The sequence below is a fragment of the Papio anubis genome, chromosome 11 (assembly GCF_008728515.1).
Source record: "Papio anubis isolate 15944 chromosome 11, Panubis1.0, whole genome shotgun sequence".
NCBI lineage: Eukaryota > Metazoa > Chordata > Mammalia > Primates > Cercopithecidae > Papio > Papio anubis.
Window position 1 is genome coordinate 19,505,967 of NC_044986.1, and position 22,643 is coordinate 19,528,609.

A 22,643-nucleotide genomic window follows, 5' to 3' on the forward strand; every position below is an offset into this window, starting at 1 on the left:
AACCAAAGATAAAATCTTAAAAGCAACCAGAGAAAAAAAATACACTTTACATATAAAGAAAAGAGATAATATTAAAACAGATGTCTTGTGGAAAACTATGTAAGTCAAAAGACAATGGAGTTTTATCTTTAAAATATTAAAAGAAAAAAATGTTAATCTAGATTCACACATGGAGTAAAAATAACTTTCAAAAATGAAAGCTAGATACTTTTTCAGACCAGAATAAAGGCAAGAGAAGTCACTGCCAGCAGACCTGTGTCATAAGAAGTTCTTCAGACAGAAGCAATGACTCCCAACAGACATTTGGGACTTTAGGAAAACAGCCACTGTGGAAAACAGTCTGGCAGTTTCTTGTACACATTCACTTACCATATGACCCAGTAAGCTCGTTCCGAGGCATTTGCCCAAGAGAAGTGAATGCACATTACCACAAAACAAGAACTGTGCACATATGTTTATGGAGGTTTTTTATAGCCACTGAAAACTAGAAATACCTTCAAATGTCTATCAACTGGTGAATGAATAAACAAACTGTGGTAGAGCCATACAATGAACTACTACTCAGTGAAAAAAGAGAAATTACTGATACATGGAACCACAGGGATGAATCTCAAAAGCATTATGCTAAATGGAAGAAGCCAGACATGAAAGATGACAGAGAATAGGAAAGAGATCACTGCTGCCAGTTGTTGGGGTCACTGTGGTGATGGTGGGGGGAGACTCAACAACAGGCTATGAAATAACTTTCTGGGATGAAAATATTCTGTATCTTGACTGTGGTAAAAGTTACAAGACTGCACATATTTGTCAAATTTCACAGAATTATATACCTAATAAGGGTAAATTTTACTTTATATAAATTATACCTAATTAACCTAAAAAAACTTAATACCAAGTCAATGTGATAAGGCAGTGTAAGAATCTTCTCTCGAATTTTAGACATAAAGATATAACTTCTTATTTTAACAAAACAAAAATGTATTAGTCATACTGCATCAAATTTATTCCTTCAAAACTTCCTGTGTCATCTGATTTTTTTAAAGCAAAAATATTTTTTTCATGGTATTTTATATCATATTAATAATGGGAGTCAGAGAAGCATATTATTGAAGCACATAAATACCAACACTGTAGATTATCAGACTAGCATACTAAATAGTTGGATTTCAACCATTAAAGGTTGTAGAAGAATGGCTAAATTTCTATCTAGGGAAATTGTTGATTAAAGGGCCAAGAAAGGTTAATGGGATTCTGGCACATTACCCTTTCTATAAATGACTCAAAATCAGGTAAAGTCTTAAAGTACTTAGATACTGATAGGGGTTTTGGCTGGGCGCAGTGGCTCACACCTGTAATCCCAGCACTTTGGGAGGCCAAGGTGGGCGGATCACTCAAGGTCAGCAGTTAGAGACCAGCCTGGCCAACATGGTGAAACCCCATCTCTACTAAAAATACAAACATTAGCTAGTCATGGTGGTGCACACCTGTAATCTCAGCTACTCGGGAGGCTGAGGCAGGAGTATCGCTTGAACCCGGGAGGGAGAGGTTGCAGTGAGCTGAGATCACGCCACTGCACTCCAGCCTAGGTGATAGGGTGAGACTCAGTCTCAAAAAAAAAAAAAAAAAAAAAAAAAGAGAGATGCTGATAGAGGTTTCAACCTTAGTGTCTTTCAGGTTGCTGTCTGGTATGAATGGAGTCAACAGAGACCTGATACCCATTTTAGAAACATTACAATGTACCTGCTGAAAAAATGAACTTACTGTAGTAATTATTTTTGGTGCATGATGTTCTGACCATATTAAGAATGACAATTAAAAAATGAACACAGATAAAACGTAATTTTTTAAAAGTCACTTTATACTAATTATTTTATGACTGTACAGTATAGTTAGGTTAAATATTCAGATACTATTTAAAATACATAAACACATGCATTTACATATTACATGTAGATTTAAAATAATGAGATATTTCTAGTCTCTTTCCTACATCTCTTTTTTCAAATTTTTAATTGACCAATAATAATTGTGTACATTCGTGGGGTACGTCATGTTTTGATCTATGTGTACACTGTAGAAATATTCACTCAAGCTAAATAACATATCTATGACCTTACCAACATTTTTTTCTGTGGTGCAAATGTTAAATATTCTTTTAGCAGCTGTGAAATAATAACTACAGGTTAGTCACCATGCAGTGCACAATTATCTCTAAAACTTATTCCTCCAACTGAAACTTTGTACCCTTGGATCAACCTCTTCTCTTTCCCCATACCTTCCCTTATTCCTAGCCTCTAGCAACCACTTTTCTACATTCCTTTTCTGAGATTTTCTTACAATTTTTTTAAATTTATTTTTTATTTTAAAATTTCTTTTGTAGAAACAGTGTCTCGCTATGTTGACCAAACTGATCTCAAACTCCTGGCCTTAAGAATTCCTCTCACCTTAGCTTCCCAAAGTGCTGAGATTACAGGCATGAGTCATCATGCCCAGCCTAAGACTGATGTTTTTAGATTCCACAAGTAAGATCATACAGTATCTGTCTGTGTTTGGCTTATTTCATTTAGCATAATGTCCTCTGCTTCCATCCATGTTGCCATGAATGACAGTATTTAAAGCTGTATAGTACTCCAGTGTGTAGATACACATTTTCTTTTCGTTGTTTTAGACACAGAGTCTTCCTCTGTTGCCCAGGCTGGAGTGCAGTGGCGTGATCTCGGCTCACTGCAACCTCTGCCTCCCAGGTTCAACTGATTCTCCCACCTCAACCTCCCAAGTGGCTAGGATTACAGGCACCTACTATCATGCCCGACTAATTTTTGTATTCTTGTAGAGACGGGGCTTCACCATGTTGGCCAGGCTGGTCTTGAACTCCTGACTTCAGGTGATCTGCCCACCTCGGCCTCCCAAAGTGCTGAAATTACAGGCATGAGCCACCAGGCCCAGCCTTAGATATACATTTTCTTTATCCATTCATCCACTGATGGACACTTGGGCTGCCTCCATATCTTAGCAATTGTGAATAATGCTGAAATAAATATAGGAGTGCAAATATCTCTATGACATAGCAATTTTAATGCCTTTGTTAAGTTGGACTGCTGGATCACATAAATATTCTATTTTTAGTTTTTTGAGGCACCTCCATACTATTTTCCAAAAGGTCTGTATTAATTTACAATCCCAACAGTGTACAAAGGTTCTCTTTTTTCCACATCCTCATCAACATTTATCATTTGTCTTTTTGATAAAATCATTCTAACAGGTGTAAGGTAATACTGCATATTGCTTTCGTTCTCATTTCCTTGATGATTAGAGATGATGAATATTTTCTCATATATCTGCTTGCCATTCATATCTCTTTTGAGAAATGTTTGTTGATACCCTTTCCCTATATTTTAGTCAGGTTGTTTTCTTGATATTGAGTTGTTTGAGTTCCTTACATATTTTGGATATTAGCCCCTTATCGGTTACATGGTTTGCAGATATTTTCTCCCAACCCATAGGTTGTCTCTTAATTCTGTTAATTGTTTTCTTTGCTGTATAGAGCTTTTTAGTTTGATGCAATCCCATTGGTCTATTTTTGCTTCTGTTGCCTGTGTTTTTGGAGTCCTATCCAAGAAATCATTCATTGCCCAGATCAATGTTGTAGAGTAGAGCTTTTCCTGTTTTCTTCTTGTGACTTTACCGTTTCAGGACTTATAAGTCTTTAATCTATTTTGAATTGGTTTTTGTATATGATAGGGTCCAATTTCATTCTTCTGCATATGGATATCCAATTTTCCCAACACCATTTGTAGGAGGAATTGTCCTTTCCACATTGTGTGTTCTTGGCACTTCTGCTGAAAATCATTTGACTGTAAATACTTGGGTTTATTTCTGGGTTTTCTATCCTGTTATATTGGTTGATATGTGTGTTTTTATAACAGTACCATGCTATTTTGATTACAACAGCTTCATAGTTTGAAATCAGGAAGTGTGATGCCTCCAGCTTTGTTCTTTCTGCTCAATACTGCTTTGGCTATTCAGGATCTCTTCTAGTTCCATATACATTTTAAGATAGTTTTTTTCTATTTCTAAGAAAAACGACAACACAGTTTTGATAGAAATTACACTGAATCTGTAGAATGCTTTGGGTAGTATGAACATTTTAACAATATTAATTCTTCCAATCCATGAACATGGGATATCTCTCCATTTATTTGTCTTCTTCAAATTATTTCATCAATGTTTTATAGTTTTCTGTGTACAGATCTTTCCACCTCCTTGGTTAAATTAACTCTTAACTATTTTACCTTTTTAAATGCTACTGTCAATGAAATTGTTTTCATAATTTCCTTTTTGGATAGTCCACTCACTGTTAATATATAGAAACACTATTAATTTTTGTATGTTGATTTTCTTATCTTTAACTTTACAAAATTTATCAGCTCTAATAGTCTTTTGGTGTAGTCATAAGGATTTTCTACATATAAGATCACGTCCATCAGCAAACAGAGACAATTTCACTTTTCTTTTCCCATATAGATGCCTTTTATTTCTTTTTCTTACCTAATTGCTCCTCCTCCCATAAGGAACCACTAGTATAAAAATGTACATTTATCATTCTTCTTACTTTTTAACTTTATTATGTCTGAATGGATCTCCCAGTGCTTGTATTAAATGCTATTGTACTTGCTATAAAAGAAATCACATTGTAGATTTCTACAAATAAATTATATTGTACATATTCTGTAACTTTCTTTTATCACTCAAAATATCCCTTGTTATATTTGTCCATGCTGCTAAATGTAGCTGTAGTTTGTTTACTTGCACTATAGAACAGCTCATGTAATAAATAACATCACACTAAATACAATTTAGTAAAAATAATCATAAGTAAAGCAAATAAGGCAGGGAGGTAAAAGTGAAAAGTACTGGTGAAGATTTAGGCCTGGAATTATTTAGAATTGCTAGTGCATGGTAATAAAATGGAGACTGAGTTTTAGTTCACTGTATTAATATTTCAAAATTCTCTACATATGAAGTATCCCTTTAGTCGGATGCACTGCTCCTACTATACCATCCCCCTTGGTGAGCTACAAAACAAATTATAAATGTTTACAACACACAATTCCACAAATAGAATTCTCAAAAATAACCTATACAAAATACTTAAGTGTTAAGTGCAGGTAGTACTAGAAGTTCACTCATTTATTTTATGAATTTTTAAGTGCTTTATAAAAGTTAATAACAAAAAAAGTAGGGTCTTTGAATCATAATTAAATTGGCATCATAAAAGAAAATTATCTCAAATGTACAGGCTTTCAACTAAGCAGGTACTTATATACTCTTCAAATATATGAAGACAACACCAACCATTTAGTCCAAAATTCCATTTTCGATGTATTCTAACTTTGTTTACTCATCAATCCAATTTTAGACATGTAAATGACCATCTCAGTATCACTGACAGCCAATAAAAAATAAGAATACTAATAAGAGTACTCCTGGATTTCTTTTAGTCAATTAATATAGATAATAAAGGTAACATTACATTTCATTCATTATCAATGTCTACACAATTCAGTAGGGTAAAAGTTCAATTGTTCAAAAGAAGCTATCATACTTTAATATAAATTTTTTAAATCTAAAGCAAAAGCAGCTGCCTCTTTTTCTTTTCCAAACTAGAGTATATAATGACACTGTAAGTTCCTTATTTATGAATAAATAAATTTATTTTTATTATTATTGATTACTGTTTATGAAAAATCTTTTGAAGTTCTGAAACTATAATCCTTTCAATATAAGAAATTCAGAACTACATTAATTGGAGGGTGCATCTAATACATAATTCTTCAGAGTAACACATAGTCTATCTTACAGATAAAATAAAATAGGTAATATTATATATAATACATACTCTAGTATATATAATATATACCTATATTACTGCTAACTTTGTTTTTACACAATTAACAAACTCTGAGGCATAGGTATAAAAGTATAAAATAAAGCAATTAGCAATAGAATTAATCCAAATGACCATCTCAAGAATATTTTTAAAACTTATATGAAGCAAAATTTACTTTTACATTTAATGTCAAAAGTTCACATACCTGATGTTCCAAAAACTACATCCCAAGGGGAACTAATGGGTTGTTGTTCTCCTTTTGCTCCACCTTCTTTATCTGTACCTTGAATTCCAATGCCAGCTACAGTACTCACCCTCTCAGCCTCTAGGTCAATCTACAGAAATTGAAAGGATGGTTTTATGCAAGGAAAGTTACTTTTGCTTTTGTCTTTTGCTGTGTAAAGATTTTCAATAGAACATTTAGAGTATATGTGCAATATAAAGTTTTATTTTAAAAAAGGCCAATCAATTACAGCATGAACTTCTTATTCAAAAGCACATAATCAGTCCCTTTCATTTCCCCACCTGTCCATTCTTCCACTTTTCCCCTCTTATCCCCGTCTCCCATCATGCCTCCAGATCTGACATTGACCTCATCTTAACTAAACAAAAATTTTTAAATGAAATTTTAAAACACAATGTAGCAAAATACATGTTTCTACAAATTAAATGCACATATTTCAATTGTGCTCAGTTAGTGATTGACACATACTAAAACTTGTATGTGCCAAGCACCGATCCAACAGTGAGGAAGCCAACCAGCCATCCAGCCATACTCATAACTATATGACGATTTTAATATTTTAGAGAAAACTAAAACACAGATCGTTAGTTAACTTTTTCAACATCCCACAGTTGGTAAGTCAAGAATCTGGGACCTGAACCCAGGTAGTTCCATGACACTATATCGACTTTACTTCATAAACTGAAAACTAATATATTCTACTGGGAAAATATGTTCTGCTTTCATCTCCTGATACCCTCTCCCCAACATTGTATTGGGAAAATTTTCAAACACACAGGAAAGTTAAAAGATTTTTGTAACAAACATCCATATACCTACCACTTAGATTCTATTCAATATTTCACTTAATTGCTTTATTATATATTTTATCCAGCTATCAACAGAAAGAAATTTTCCTTACTTCACAGATATCTTATTCCTCAAAGTTACACCAAATATTACACTTTTAGGTAAAATTTACATGTATTCCCTTTAAGATTATGAGCATCACAAGATACCCACCATCAATGCTAATGCTTAAAAGCAAGAGAGGTACTGGTCAGCAATATAATAAAAGGCAACAGGAAGTTTAATATCAGAAGGGAACTTGTTTTTGCAGACAATTTGTTTACATAAGAAACAAAAGATTTTGGCAGAAATGGATAAGCTGGTCTTAAAATTCTTATCAAATTGCAAGGGATCTAGGATAGCCAAAACCATCTTGAAAAAGAAGAAAGTGGGAGGACTTATACTTCCCAATTTCAAACCTTATTAAAAGCTATAGCAATCAAAACAGTAAGGTACTGGCATAAAGACAGAGAGATCAATGGAATAGACCTGTCCATACATCTATGATCAACTAATTTTTAACAAGGCTGCTACGGCTATTCAATGGAGAAGGAATAGTCTCTTGGATAAATCTTTCTGGGGTAACTGTATATCCGCATGTAAAAGAATGAAGTTGAACCCTTACTTCACACCATATACAAAAATCAACTCAAAATGGATCAAAGACCTAATTATAAGAGCCATAACTAAAAGACTTTTAGAATAAAACACAGGGGTAAATAATTGTGACCTTGGATTTAGTAATGGATTCTTACGACAACAAAAACATAAGCAACAAAAGGAAAAAATGGACAAATTAGTCATCATCAAAATTTAAAACTTCTATGCATCAAAGAACATGATTAACTAAGTATAAATGCAAGCAGAAAAATGTGAAAAATCATTTGCAAATCATATATCTGATAAAGAACTTGTACCTAGAATATATAAAGGATTCTTACAGAAAAGACAACCCAGTTAAAAATTTGGCTAAGAATCTTAACAGACACTTCTCAAAGATATAAAAATGGCCCATAAGCACAGGAAAAGGTGCTTGACATCATTAGTCATGAGGGAAATGCATATCAAAACCACAATGAGATGCCACTTCATATCTAGTAGGATGGCTAAAATTTTTTAAAACTGAAAAATAACAAGTGACAGTGAACACGTAGAAAATTGGAACCCACATATATTTCGAGTGGGAAGGTAAGATGGTGCAATTGCTATGGAAAATAATTCAGCAGCTCTCAAAAAATTAAATACAAAACATGTAACTCCTCAAAACCAGTTCTAGGTATGACAAATGAAAATGTATGTCCATGTAAAACTTATATATCAATGCTCACAGCAAGATTATTCATAACAGCCCAAAATAACAAAATATACAAAATAGCCAAAAAACAATCTAAATATCAATGGTGAATTGGTAGATAAAATGTCATATTCACACAACAGAATACTATCCAGCAATACAAAGGAATGAACTACTGACGTGCCACTTCACACATGAACTTTTCATTATGCGAAATGAAAGAAGCCAAATACAAGAAAACATATATAATTCTATTTAAACAAAATGTTTGGAAAAGGCAAATTTACAGAGACAGAAAGTAAATTAACAGTTGCCTAGGGATGGGAGGGGATAAGGACTATCTGTAAGTGGTCATGTGGGTTCTTACTTGGGGGATGAAATGTTTTAAAAACCACATATGGTTACAGTTGCAAAACCTGTTAAATTTACTAAAAACTAATGAATTGTAGATTTGAAATGGGTGAACTTTATGATATATAAAATATAGCACAATAAAGTAATTAAAAATATAAACAAAACACTTTGTTTATAAGATCACGTACAAATAAAAAGCAAGCATTAAAAATACCACAATGGGTATGTTAATGTAAGGGGAGTGACAGTGGGGGGTATGGGCAAGTAGGAGAATTTATAATTTAAATAAATTATTCTAATGAGAATGGTCTGCATGAAACTACGTTTGTGAACCGTGAATGGAGAAGTGTAATCAACTCAATCCTCTGCAAATGAGGTCTTAAACAAAAATAAAACACAACAAATATTCTTGTATTTTTAAATGGAAAAAATTCTACTTTCCATTTCTGCAGACACCATATTAAGTCATATAATACAGAACAATTTCAGGTAACCTAAATTTGTTGTGATTATGTTACTTAAATGCATAAATATTTGAAATGCAGCACATGGTCAATACTCCAAAACCCATTAAGTTGTAAAGCAAGAGAAATGACATACAATTAGAAAAGAAGGACAAGTACTCCCTGAATGTTGCAGGCTGGCTATTTTACCAATTCAATACACCATTAGAGGTCTAGCCCCTCTGATGAATTATAAAAGCATACAACCCCAAAAAGATAATGATAAAGAAATACTAATCATTAAAAATTCAGTAATAAAAAACCCCACTTTTCCATAAAATATACACAATGGAAACATTAGTCCTATGAACAGCTCTGCCTATAAAGGGATCTCTGGTCAAGTAAGTTTAGAAATGCTGCACAAATATCACCCTATTAATGCACTCAACAACACATTAGCATATTTAAGTCTGGAAGAAGAAAGCCTCCAAGACTTTAAAAAACACGTCTGCTTTAATGTATTAACCCACAAAATCTGTTTTTCATGTAACACTTTTATATTAAGAGGAATACACACTTTCGAAAGTGCTTCATGAAACAGTATTATTTGCTCATAAATTCATCCAACAAATATCTGTTGAACACCTACCATAGGCCAGGTCTTTTCTAGATGCCAGTATTTAGTAGTAGACAAAACATATTTCTAGCCCTCAGGAGGACTTACAGTACAGTCACTATTATTATATATTATATGTATTTTTTTCTACTATGTGTATATAGGTGATAATATTGTCAAATAAATGAGGATAAATGTCAATACTGAAAGAAACAGTGAGAAAAACAAGGAAGTATCTGAAACAATGTATTTACACAGGATGAGTATGACGAACTTGGTTACTTATTTTCCAAACACATAGCAACTTAAAGACCAATGGTTTAGCCAAAACAGCCATAGGTAGGAAATGTTTGAAATAACTGAGTACATCTACAATGAAATGTGATATAGTCGTATCATTCAGGTGACTAATATGCAAAAAAATAAAGTTAGAAAAACCTACAAAACATTATGTATGCATAGTATCGTTACCTTTGTTTAAAAAAATTCTCTACAAATAGGCTTTTTAATATCAATTTATTTTTATAAGAGTAGAACATTTCCAAAAAGACACCCACTTTAACAGCGGATGGTTACCTCTGGGAAACTGGAATTGATGGTCAGGGGACTTTCTTTTTAGCTTTATGTATTAGCTGACTTTTTAGAAATAAGAACACATATTACTTTTATAATAAGATAAAACAAGTTTTAAGACGAATTGGCTAATCAGTATTTCCAGCCAAAGCATAAGAGTTGAAGAGAAGCAGGAGTGATATGATTTTTTTTCTAGTTTGAGAAAATTTAACTGAAAAAGGACAAAGGATCATTGTAAACTAGTAGTTAGGAAAATACTTCAAAATGAGGAGCTTTTAAGTGGTTAGGGACACAGCTTTGAAACAAAGGGTTAAAAAAAGAACTCAGTGGGGTTTTCTTTTGTGGTAACTACATACTGACACAAATAGCAACAGGATACTTGAGAATAAAACTAAAGTAAGTACCTCAAAAAAAGCAGAACAAGGACATTGACATACATAAGCATCACCCTTTAACTTCAAATATTTAATGTAGCAAATACAATTCACTTTTTCTGATTATAAGTATTAAAACAAATTTAAAATGAAAATTACCTTTCTTATAAGGTGGTTTTCAGTGTCTGCCACATATATGATATTATTCATTATGGCTACACCCTGTGGAGAATTGAAAGTTGATTCTGAAAATATTCCATCTTTTCTTCCAGGGTTGGGTCCTAAAATGAGATAAAATTTCCCACTTAAGAAGTGATCTCAAGGTAAAACAAAACAAAACAAACTTGTATTTAATGCTGGGATTTTAATATTTAATATTTAATATAAAAACATGGTATGTCCATATAAAAACTAAAATGTTCCTCAAGGACCATTTTTCTTAAGAGTGAGTTTTGCTAATGACAGGGCTCATAGTGTAATTACTAGTGCACTTAAGCATAGTAGCATATAGTGAAGAAAATAATTTTAAAAGCATTCTAATTATCCATTACCTAGACTACAAAGATTTAAAAATAACTCCAATTATTCAACAGATGAACAATTTTTAACATTTTTGAAAGATATGCTCCTTGGATAATACAAGCCCTTTCCCTAGAAAAATACACATGGCTAAATTGTTGCAAACAATCCTAGATCCTGAGGACCACTGAAGCCTTTCCTTTAGGAGTCCAAGGACCCCAGATGAAGAATCCTTATCTACTATTTCACTTTGTCACAAAGCCCTACGATATATCGTACACACCATGAGAGAGAGTGATTCTAGTACACTTCTCAGTTTTAACAATTCATGTAGAGTTTCAAGGGTGGAGAGCATAACACAATAAAATGTAATTGTTACTTCCCTGGCCAGCAAACAAGCCATTCAAGGCCTCTAAATCAGCAGTTCAAACTGCTTTGTGGAACTCCATCGTCCGAGGCAGCCATAAAAAGGTAGTGTAATGGAGTGGCTAGAAAACAAACTCAAGGCCTGGTACAGTGGCTCACACCTGTAATCTCAGCATTTTGGGAGGCCGAAGCAGGCAGATCACTTGAGGTCAAGAGTTCGAGACCAGCCTAGCTAAAACAATGAAATCTCATCTCTACTAAAAATACAAAAAATTGGCCAGGTATAGTGGCAGGCACCTGTAATCCCAGCTACTTGGAAGGCTGGGGCAGGAGAATTGCTTGAACCTGGGAGGTGGAGGTTGCAGTGAGCCGAGATTATGCCACTCCACTCCAGCTTGGGTGACAGAGTGAGACTCTGTCTCAAAAAAAAAGAAAACGAACTCAAGAGCCCAATAGACCCTGTCTAAATCCCAGGTCTGTCTCTTTCTAGCTGGTGGTTTGGGCAAGTTCTTTGTGTCTCAGTTTTTCTTTTGTAAAATGGAACTAATTACCTAACTCATAGCATTGTGCAGGCAAAAATGAGTTCATACAAGTAAAATGTTTCGAATAATGCCAGATATATAGTGTCTGCTGTAACTATAATTGTTAATAATACTATTATTATTGTTGATATTGATAAGAGTTCCCTGAAAAAAAAGGGAGAGTTCTGTGGTTATGCGAGATTGGAAAAGATTGCGTACTATACCCCCTCATGAGGAAAATTAGCAGAGTAAAAAATTCGAGAAATATTATACCATCACCAACAAAAATCTGTTAGATAACATTAAAGTAGTATTTCCCTGAGTGTATCTGACCAAATAATTCTTTTTTAAAAATTAAAGAATAACTATATCAAAAGGTAACAGTATTTCTAGAAATATGTTTGGGTAGTATAGCTTGCTTGGTTTCTCTTTTAACAAAGAAATATGTTGGGCAGTGTAGCTTGGTTTCTCTTTTAACAAAGAATATTCACCTACACTATTTTGAAAATCACAGAATCTATTAAACACTTTAAAACCACTTAAGTTCAAGCTGCTACAAAAGATACTTTTTGAGTAACAATTCAATTCTCATAACTGCCTGTCATAAATCAAAATACCAAGTAGCCAAAACAAAACAAACACCACAAAACACAACACCTACTGTATCTTGGCACATTAAGAATAACATCAGGGCATAGGACTACAACTAGCTTTTTTATATTAGGAACTGAGACATTCCTACTTTATGTACTAATGCTGCATATATTACTAAAACAGGACTGACTGCAAAGAGATGAATTACTTTTGTCTTTGACTAACATGTTGTCAGATGTCAGTTTGGATAAGTAAGATTAATAAGAATGTACTCTGTAGAGTTTATTAATTATGTACATGTAACCAAGAGGTAGTTTTAGATCTAAGACCAGGGAGATATAGAATAAAATGATCTATGCTTGCATGATACTTATACTCTGCTACACCTATTTCTATTCTGGAAATAGATCCAGACACATGTTCAAGTTCTTATGGAAAGAAAGAGAGAAAAGTAAAATTATGCATAAATTCTAGCTTAATTATTTTATAAACTACTTCTCAAGTTCATGGGGCACTGACATGATCTTTAAAAAGATATGGCTATATTTTGTTGGAAAGTGAAACATAATACTTCTACTTAAAATGTCTGAAATCCAAAATGTATGTTTTCATAAGAAACAGTAAGTACAGCAGTTAAAAAAAAAAAAGATAGAATATACAAATGTATCTAAAAGCTGAACTATTTCCTCTTTTTCACCTGGAGCTTTTTCAGTGTTTTTGTTTGTTTTATGAGGGAGTGAGAAGAGGTTAATTCAGACATCATGCATTAATTAACAAAAAATTTTTGTTAGGAAGTTAAGTCAATGTATATCACTTTTCTATAATTAGTTTTCATTTAGACATTTCAACTTTTATATTTACCTGAGCTATTTTTTTTTTACTGTAAAACATATTATATATCATAATCAGAAGCTTTACCTCCAATGCTATATTGAATTTGTCCATTCTTCCAAACGACCAAAATTCTATGATGTCCAGTGTCTGCTATTACCAATCTATTAGTAACTTGGTCTACTGTTACTTTGCCAGGAAACAGCAATGGTGAAGGTGGCAAAGAATCTTTATAGAGTTTTATTCCGATTTTATCATCTCTGATCTGCCCCCTGTCTTTGTAATACTTTAAAGCAATTGAAGTATATAAAAATAATTTATCTTTGTGTCCCTCTCCAATCAAAGAAAACAACATGTTTCCGCGAGGTCCAAGTATGACTAGAGTTGGCCAGCAGGAAACTTCTAGTTCTTGCCAAAGGCTGGCATCTGCATCATTAACCACAGGGTGGGTGATGTTGTATCGAAGAACAGCACTCTTAATGTTATCCAGGACTTTTTCATTTGGAAACTTAGCTGAGTGAACACCAATAATGAGAAGACCATCTGAAAGGAAAACATTATATGTTAAACATTATTAAATATTTACGTTTGAATATCATCATCCACACATTAGGTTTTGGGTCACTAATAAATATTAAAAGTCCATAGATCAAAAAAAACAAAAAGTAGAACTACGCTGGGATCTTCAACTGCATTTTAACACACATACAAAAAACTTACAAATTTAAATCTCATAACAATATTGATTATTACATAAAAACACATATCAAATTCATATGGTTACTGAAGAATTAAAACTCCTTTTTTCTTTTATTTAGATAATGCTATAAAAATCATCTTTATTTTCTTATTAAATGTGGAATTTTTTTCCACCTATAATAAGCCCCTTTGAAATTCAGTTGCTTATGTCTGCTTTTGGGAGGTATTTATTGTTATATCACTCTCTTACATTTTTTGATCTAACTTTACATTACAGATTAACAGAATAAATATAAGCAAGATGTTTCCATAATATAAAGCTTTTGATTTACTTAAAATTCCTATTGTATGGTTCTTAGAACAAGCCTTTCTGTAGACATAACTGCTGAAAACAACATACGTCTCTTATCTAATCAATACATTATTTCAAGTAGTGACAAAACAAAACAAAAAAAGTGTTAGGCTGGATTCAGTGAAAAATTTCAATATTTACTACCAAACTCGTAGAGATAATAACAGCTAAGTACATTCAAATCTCCCAACACATCCATCAAAAACTACTCAAACCTGCAAGATGAACAAATAAAACCACACAAATCAGGAGGTATAATTTCCCAGAAGCTCATGCTTTTATTACAACTATTAATTCCGAATCAAAACACAAACATGCATGCTTGAAGACACACCCTGCTTGAAGACAGGGAAAAGTAAACAAAACCAGGCAGATTGTACAGGAGGGTCAAAACTCAGAAAAGCAAGTGACAGAAGAGTGAACTGCCAATTTTATTTTCTTTTTCCATCCTTTTCCTAGCTTTGCCCTGAGAGTGGGTTCCAGTTTTGGAGCTGTATGGGGAGCCAAAACTCCCAATAGAAACCTGGCTGCAACTCTGGCCCAAGAAACCACGTAACCTGGACAGTGTGGGAGAAACCCTGAGGGGAAGAGTTGGGAAAAGCAACTCCTTATCTCTGAGTATGAACACTCACAAGTCTTAGTTTAACCTCTAAACTACAGTACATGGAACAGACTCAAAAAAGTGTAGCAAATGCTTGGGGAGCTGAGAACTGAATAACTGGGTTTACAGAAGGAGAGAGAGCTGATGGAAGATGAGACAGAAGTTATAATTTGAATTAAGAGGGTTGAATGCCTACTAAAATAAAGCTACCAATATTCCCTACAGGACTACAACAGAACCCAGAGTTCACATATCATCACATTCCAACGTCCAGGATACAATCCAAAATTACCTGACATTCAAAGAAAAGAACAAGGAAATATGGTCAACTATCAAGGGGGGAAAAGAATCAAGAGATATCGATGCCAAAATAAAGCAGATGTTCGACTTACCAAAGACTTTCAAGCAACTAGACAACTATGCTCCATGAGGTAAAGAAAAACACATATGAAGTAAGTAAAAAGACGGAAACATAAATAGAGAAATGGAAATTATAAAAAATAACTAAAAATTTTAGAACTGAAAAATACCACAAGTTCACTGGATGATCTCATGGGCAAAAAGGACATGACAAAGAAAAGGTTAATGAACCTGAAGACAGCTCAATAGAAATTATCCAATCTAAAGAACACAAAGAGAGAAAGAAGATTGAAACAAAAATAAACAGAACCTAGGGGCCTGTGGAACAGTTTCAAAATATCTAAGTAAGTATAACTGGAATCCCAGAAAAAGTGAATAGATTGGGGCAGAAAAAAATAACTGAATAATGCCCAAACTTTCAAAATTTGATTAAATATACAAATTCAGAGAATTCAAGCTCAGCATACACAAATTAAAACCATGTCTAGACACATCATAAACAAACTGCTGAAAACCAAAGGCTGAACACACACACATACACATACACACACACACCTTGAAAGCAGCTGGGGAAAAGAGATGCAGTGAGGAATGGTTGCCTGGGGAATGTGGGTAAAGGTGGTGGGGCAGTGTGGGAAGGACTGCACACCTGTTACCTTGGGCAAGTTACTTAACTGTTCATCTGCTTTCTCATTTGCAAAATGAGGAAAATAATAGTAAATGCCTTGTAAGTCAGGTGGATTAAAAGAGATATCTGTGTAAGGCATTTAGCATAGTACCTAGTGTAAAGTAAAATTTCAACAAATTTTGCTATTATTATTTTTTAAAGTTGTAAGTAAAAAGATTAACAAAAGATAAATGTAAACACTTATAAATATCAGAAGAGATTAGGAAAATAAAACAGCAAAGAAAGTGCATCATGTTGATAAACACAACAGATATAATCAAATACACATAATATTTGTACATTACCAGTCATACGAATAAATACCAATGGGCTTAACTCATTATTAAAAGAAAAAGATTTAGATAAGTTCTTTATATAAAAGATACATCTAAGAAAATGTGAATCAGAAAGGCTAAAAATAAAGGGGTAAAAAAAAGATATGAGAGGCAAATGAAAGCAGTAATATCAGGGTTGTAGATCTTCTCCTTCCGCATCTCCAATTTCTGGGCCAGATGAGTGTTTTGCTCCACTTCATTATCTAAACTGAAGTTTACATAGGTTTCAGTTTATCCTTGCGAGTTCTAGCTCATGTTTGCACATGCTTTCTGGTTTGCCCTTGTTCTCTGCTACTTTATATCCGTCTTTCCTTCTCAACCGCCTGACCTGCCATCAGGAGATATAATTTGCCAACAATTACACTTCAATTCCAAACCAAAGCACAAGAACATATACACACACATCTCTGCTTGAAGACCCTGAAAAGTTAGCAAACTCAGGTAGGTTGCAGGAGCACACAGAAGCAACAGCCTCACATATACTGGTTAGCCATGTAACTCCAATAACATAAGGTCAACTACCTAAAATGAATCCCCTATTAGTTCTCTCATTATTATTCCCAGTTGTTGTGCTTCTCTGATCAAACTATGACTAATATACCAAAACTGTAATTCCTAGTTTTGGTGTTAGCTCTACATGTGTAAAATCTCCATCCATCCATTAGCAGTTTCCCTACTCACCTATGGTTCCCTTGATCTCCCTATAGTAGATTCACCAGAAAGGGCACATGTGCACAGTACTCTCTGAGTTTTTGGACATTCAAACTGTTTTTCTTTAACCTTGATTGATTCTTAAAGGACAAATGGTTGGATATAATCTTTTTGGTTTATTATTTACACTCATTAAGATTTCTGAAATGTCACTGTACTGTTGCCTTGCTTTGTAAGTTATTTGTGAAAAGCATGGTCAAACTTAAATGTCTTTGTAAACTACCTTTTCTGTTTTTCAATGTTTAAAATATAATAATTTTACTAGGATACTTCTTGGACTGTTCTGGGTCAATTTTCCCTGGTACCTGGTAGGCCCTTTCAATATGTAGATTCAAGGTTTCTTTTCTTTCCAGAAAGTTTTCTTGATTCTAATTTAGATATTTGTTCCAGTCAGCTGTTCTGATTTTCTTGAGGGTCTCCAAGTAGTCTTATGTTGGACCTCCTCTGCCTGTTTTCCAATTCAATCATTTTTTTCTTTAAACCTTTTAACTTTTTTGTTTAAGCTCATTTTCATTATTTAGGGATCCCCCCTGCTTTTAATGCCCCTTAATAAATTTTTATACAAATTTATTGTCCCTTGGACAAACTTAGTTTTCATTTGTAATACAATTTTGAATTTGTCTTCTCTTTTCTGGATTCAGTTAACACTCCTTTCCTTTTTTCTTTTTTGTCCATTTCTTAGTTTTCTAATTTGTGATTCAAACTGTTTTTTTCATTACTCCTAAATGCTAACTGAGGATATTTAATCCAGTATGAAGGAAGGTGTTACAGTTTTGTCAATTTTGTGACTGTTAGAGAATCTGTATCAACATTTTAACTCTGAATTGCACTTTCAGCATTTTTTGCAGTAGTTTTTATGTAGGTGTGATCTGCTTTTTTCTATTCCTCTTCATTTTGTGAACAGGGTTCCTAGTTTGACAGCGCCCTCTTCTGACAGTTCCCTTTTTCTGGGCAGTTTCATTTATGAATAGCATTGGTGTAAGGAGGGGTTGGTATATCGTCTTTCTCTTTTGTTTCCATTAGAACCTTAGCTTTTCCCTCGTATTTCCTTCTTTCCCTTCAGTGGCCTGTCTCCAAGGGAAACCACATCTTTCCTAGATAGCTGATTATCTCCCAGGAGCAATACTTCTCTGAGGCTTCCCTAGTCCTGCACTCTTTTAAGAGCTGGTGATACGGTCTAGTATATCCAAACCTGTGTTCAGTATTTTATACTTTGTATTGGAGCTTCTCTTTCTGGGGGTAAGGAGACTATTCTGTTTGTGCTTTGTCTAAGTACTCTGAACCACTCTACTTATTCTCATGGAGTCTTTTAAGTCTCTCCTATACTTGTTCTTGGCATCCACAGACTTACAGCAATAGAACCTTTATGGGAATTTAGTTTATTTCTGAACTTACATGTAATGTGAAGCCATGATATTCTCTGTCTCCTAGTATCGTGAAATGCAGAGCCAAGTGTGGTTTTACTTGCTCTCCCCTTTTTTATTGTTTGGAACAGAGGGGAGGGACAGTGGGGAGATTCAACATCAGGTGGCCACCATCCTCCTCCAAACACAGAGGTAGCAGAGATAGATTCTTTTTAATAATCAGGTTTATTGACACATAATTATTTACATTAATCTTTCATACTTTAAATTTAATTGAGTATAAAACCAGAAACTGGTATAAAAATAGGAGTATAGTATAAAATAGAAGTATTTCCAATAGTATAAAAACAGAAGTACTTCCAATACGATAAAGAATAAGGAAAAAATGCCTACTATCTCTACTACTGTTTAACAATAAATTGGGGTGGTGTGTGGGGGATTAGCCAACATAATTAGACAAGTGAAATCAATTAGAGGTATAAGACGGAAAAATTTCTATGTGGAGATATAACAGTACATCAAGAAAAGTCCAGAGACTCAATTATAAAACTAAGTCAAATAATAAAAGATTCAGGGCTAGGTGCAGTGGCTCACGCCTGTAATCCCAACACTTTGGGAGGCTGAGGCTGGCAGATCACTTGAGGTCGGGAATTTGAGACCAGCCTGACCAACATGGATAAACTCCGTCTCTACTAAAAATACAAACTTAGCCAAGCGCCATGTAATCCCAGCTACTTGGGAGGCTGAGGCAGAAGAATTGCTTGAACTTGGGAAGCGGACGTTGCAGTGAGCCGAGATTGTGCCACTGCACTCCAGCCTGGGCAATAAGAGCAAAACTCCGTCTCAAAAAAAAAAGAAGATGATTCAGGAAGATAGAATACATAATTAACACATGGAAATCGATAGCCTTTATATACTCAAACAATAACCAGTTAGGGGATATAATGGCAGACAAAACTCCATGTACAATAAACAGCCATATAAACATAAGATTAACTCAACTCAAAAATGCATCTTAAAATCATACAAAGATACCATTTCCTACCTATTAGATTGGTAAAAATTAAAAAGTATGTCAAAACATTTTATTGAAGCAGCACCTAAGAAAGAGGTACACTCACACACTGCTAGTAGAAATACAAACTGGTACAACTTTCCTGATGGAGAATTAGGCAATACCTAACGAAACTACATATTTACTTAACTTTGACCCAGCAATGCCACATCTAGGAATTTATCCTTAGGCGATTCCACCAGCAAGACAAAAGCATACCCACAAGATTATTTATTGCTTATAATTGCTAAATATGGAATGATCTAAGAGCAAACACACAGGATAGGAGAGTGGCTGAAAGAGGTATGGCACACACACAGTGGAGTACTATGCAGTTATTTTTAAAAGTCAAGAAGTTCTCTATGAACTGTTATGAAGTGACTCCTGGGATAAATTTTTACATGAAAAAAGCGAATGTATACAAATGTCTGCAGAATGTCATGTTTTGTTTAAAAAAAAAAAGAAATTTTTAAAAATATGGGACAGAAATGGGAAGGCAGGAACAGTTAGAAGGGATGGGTGGATAGAATAAGTATCTGTTTCATCCTCACTATGAAGACCATATTGTCTTACACACTGAAAAACAAAGTCAACAAAGATAGGGAGGAGGACTTAAAATGAAATACAAATAGAAAAAAATAAATCTAACTATACTTCAAATGAATAACATAATCTAATGGGGGAAGCTGAGAAGTGGGATGGAATAGCCTAAGTAATTTCCAAATTATCTGAGAGACTAGAAGCAAAAACACCATAGTAGCAATGAGCACATCTAGTTCCCAGACCTTGGTTTCTCAACACCATTCCCTACTAAAAGGAATCAAAGCTCCTTAGAGAAATAGCTGACTCCGGGTTGGACTGGAAAAACATTAGATACATCTGGAAATATTTTGGTGTGATTAGTAAGGAAGGGCTCAAAAAAGGACAAAGAAATGCCAAAAGAACACAGAACACAGCCTGAAGGAGATCCTATTAGTCAAATCTTTGACAATTTGAACACGAAAATAAATTATCACAGTAATGATTTATAACCCAGTGTATTTTAAATAAGAATCCATGCGTTAAATCCATATACATTTTATGTACATTATATATATATGTAATATTTATCATAAAATGTTATCATGTATCACACATATTTTCCTTCTGATGAATATATCCCAACATTTCCTTGAAGAAGTGATGACTGAAGTGAGATGTGAATGATGAGGTGTTAGGTGCAGAGAACACTGAAGGAGATTCCAGGGAAAGACAACAGCACCTACAAAGATGAAGCATGAAAGATAGAAGAAACTTACGAAGGTAAGCAACTAGGCACAGAGAACAAGGGAGAACGTGGGACAAAATGAGAATAAACATACAGATGGGATCAGTCTCGTAAGTCATGGTAAAGATTTGTATCTTTATTCTAAGAAAAATGGGAAGTCCCATGGAGAATGAAGTGCAACTTTCAAAGATATTTCAAACTAAAATCACAACCTTCCCCTCCAAATATGACCTTTTCAGTGTTTCCTGTCACTGAATGGCACCATCATCCATCCAATTATACAAGCAAAAAACCAATATAGGACATCTCTGTAATAACCAATCAGCCCTCTCTCATCATCCATACTTAATCCACAATCAAGTCCTATTGCTCTTATCAGCTATGACTGGTTTCAAGTTGTTATCTGATCTCACAGAGAGCACAATAGCCTTGTCACAGATTTCCCACATACATGCTTGTCCACCAAGGAGTTATCCACCCTGAAGTCACTGATCTTTTAAAAACACAAATCTGATCATGTCACCTTGTTGCAGAAAATCCTTCATTGGCTTTCAATTGTTTCCAGTATAACAAATCTCATCTCTCCAGCATCTTCTCCACACCCTTTTCCTCCTGCAGTATATTCTAGGACTTCCCTTGGTTCCTCAATAATATCATTACTCCTTTTGCTTTACAGGGTTGACATACAGTGTTCCCTCTGACTGGAATGTTCTCATCTGTTTTCACCTACTAAAGGCACATTGTCTTTTAGAACTGAAGTTCAATTTTTACTTTCATAAGAAAGATTTCTTCCAGATTAAACTCTATGTCATCATAGCAGCCTATAATTTTTTCTATAGATCACTAATCAGAAATTATAAAAATATGTATGTGATTATTTAATTATATGCCTTCTCGTTAGATATAATGCCTACTAATTACATAGTGCCCATGCATGTTTTATTATTCTCCAGTACAGTGCCTAGTACATAAACTAATGATTTCACAGGACATAAATACTGAAGGAATTTATAAATCTGTATAATAAACCATATCATATTGTCCAAATAGGAGATCTATATTGATGTACATAGAAACACAATTGCCAAATATCCACTCCCATTTTTTTCTGTAAGAACCTCAATATTCAGGTTTTTCTTAAATTATTTTGCTTTTTCTGTTAATCATGCATAGTAAAAAAGCGGATGTAAAAGATTCTTCCATTAATGAATCCTTTGCCAATACAGGGATCAAAATTACTCCATTTAAGAGAAAATACAGATGGAAAGGAAAGGAGAGGGAGACAGGAAAGAGGGAGAGAAGAGGGCAAGGAGGAATGGAATGAGGGAAGGAGAAACTATATCAAAAATTATAACTTCCTTCTTTTCAGTGAAGTAAAACAAACAACAACAAAAACCACACATACATGGTGGCTCAGGCTATTTGTAATACCAGCACTTTGGGAGGCTGAGGCGGGCAGATCACTTGAGCCCAGGAGTTTGTGGCTGCCGTGAGCTGTGACTGCACCAGTGAACTCCAGCCCGGGCAACAGAGTGAGATCTTGTCTCTGACTAACAAACAAAAAACATGATAAATATATAACTGCTTCTAAAATATTAGTAATAAAACCACTTTTTAAAATACATATTTTTAAAGCTTCAAAGGTCTTATTGAGAGATGTATACTTCTAAGTGCACTCAATTACAATTGTATATACTATAGTAGAACGTGTAGTTTAATCACAAGCAATGTAAAAACCTAGTTAAATGCAAGGACTGAGAATATTTCAGGCATTTTTGAAAGATGT

The 22,643-nt window shown here is 34.0% G+C and overlaps 1 protein-coding gene across 6 annotated transcripts in view; it reads right to left on the reverse strand.

Annotated features, from left to right (window-relative positions):
* NHLRC2 (NHL repeat containing 2) overlaps positions 1-22,643 on the reverse strand; it is a 61,297-nt gene that overhangs the window by 25,937 nt on the left and 12,717 nt on the right. For all 6 annotated transcript variants that reach the window (XM_021943689.2, XM_021943690.2, XM_031652053.1 and 3 more), the window contains 3 exons: positions 13,535-13,990; positions 10,776-10,897; positions 6,096-6,225 (listed from right to left, as the gene is read on the reverse strand). In XM_021943689.2, the coding sequence (XP_021799381.1) occupies positions 6,096-6,225; positions 10,776-10,897; positions 13,535-13,990 (708 nt within the window). The remainder of the gene's footprint in view (positions 1-6,095; positions 6,226-10,775; positions 10,898-13,534; positions 13,991-22,643) is intronic.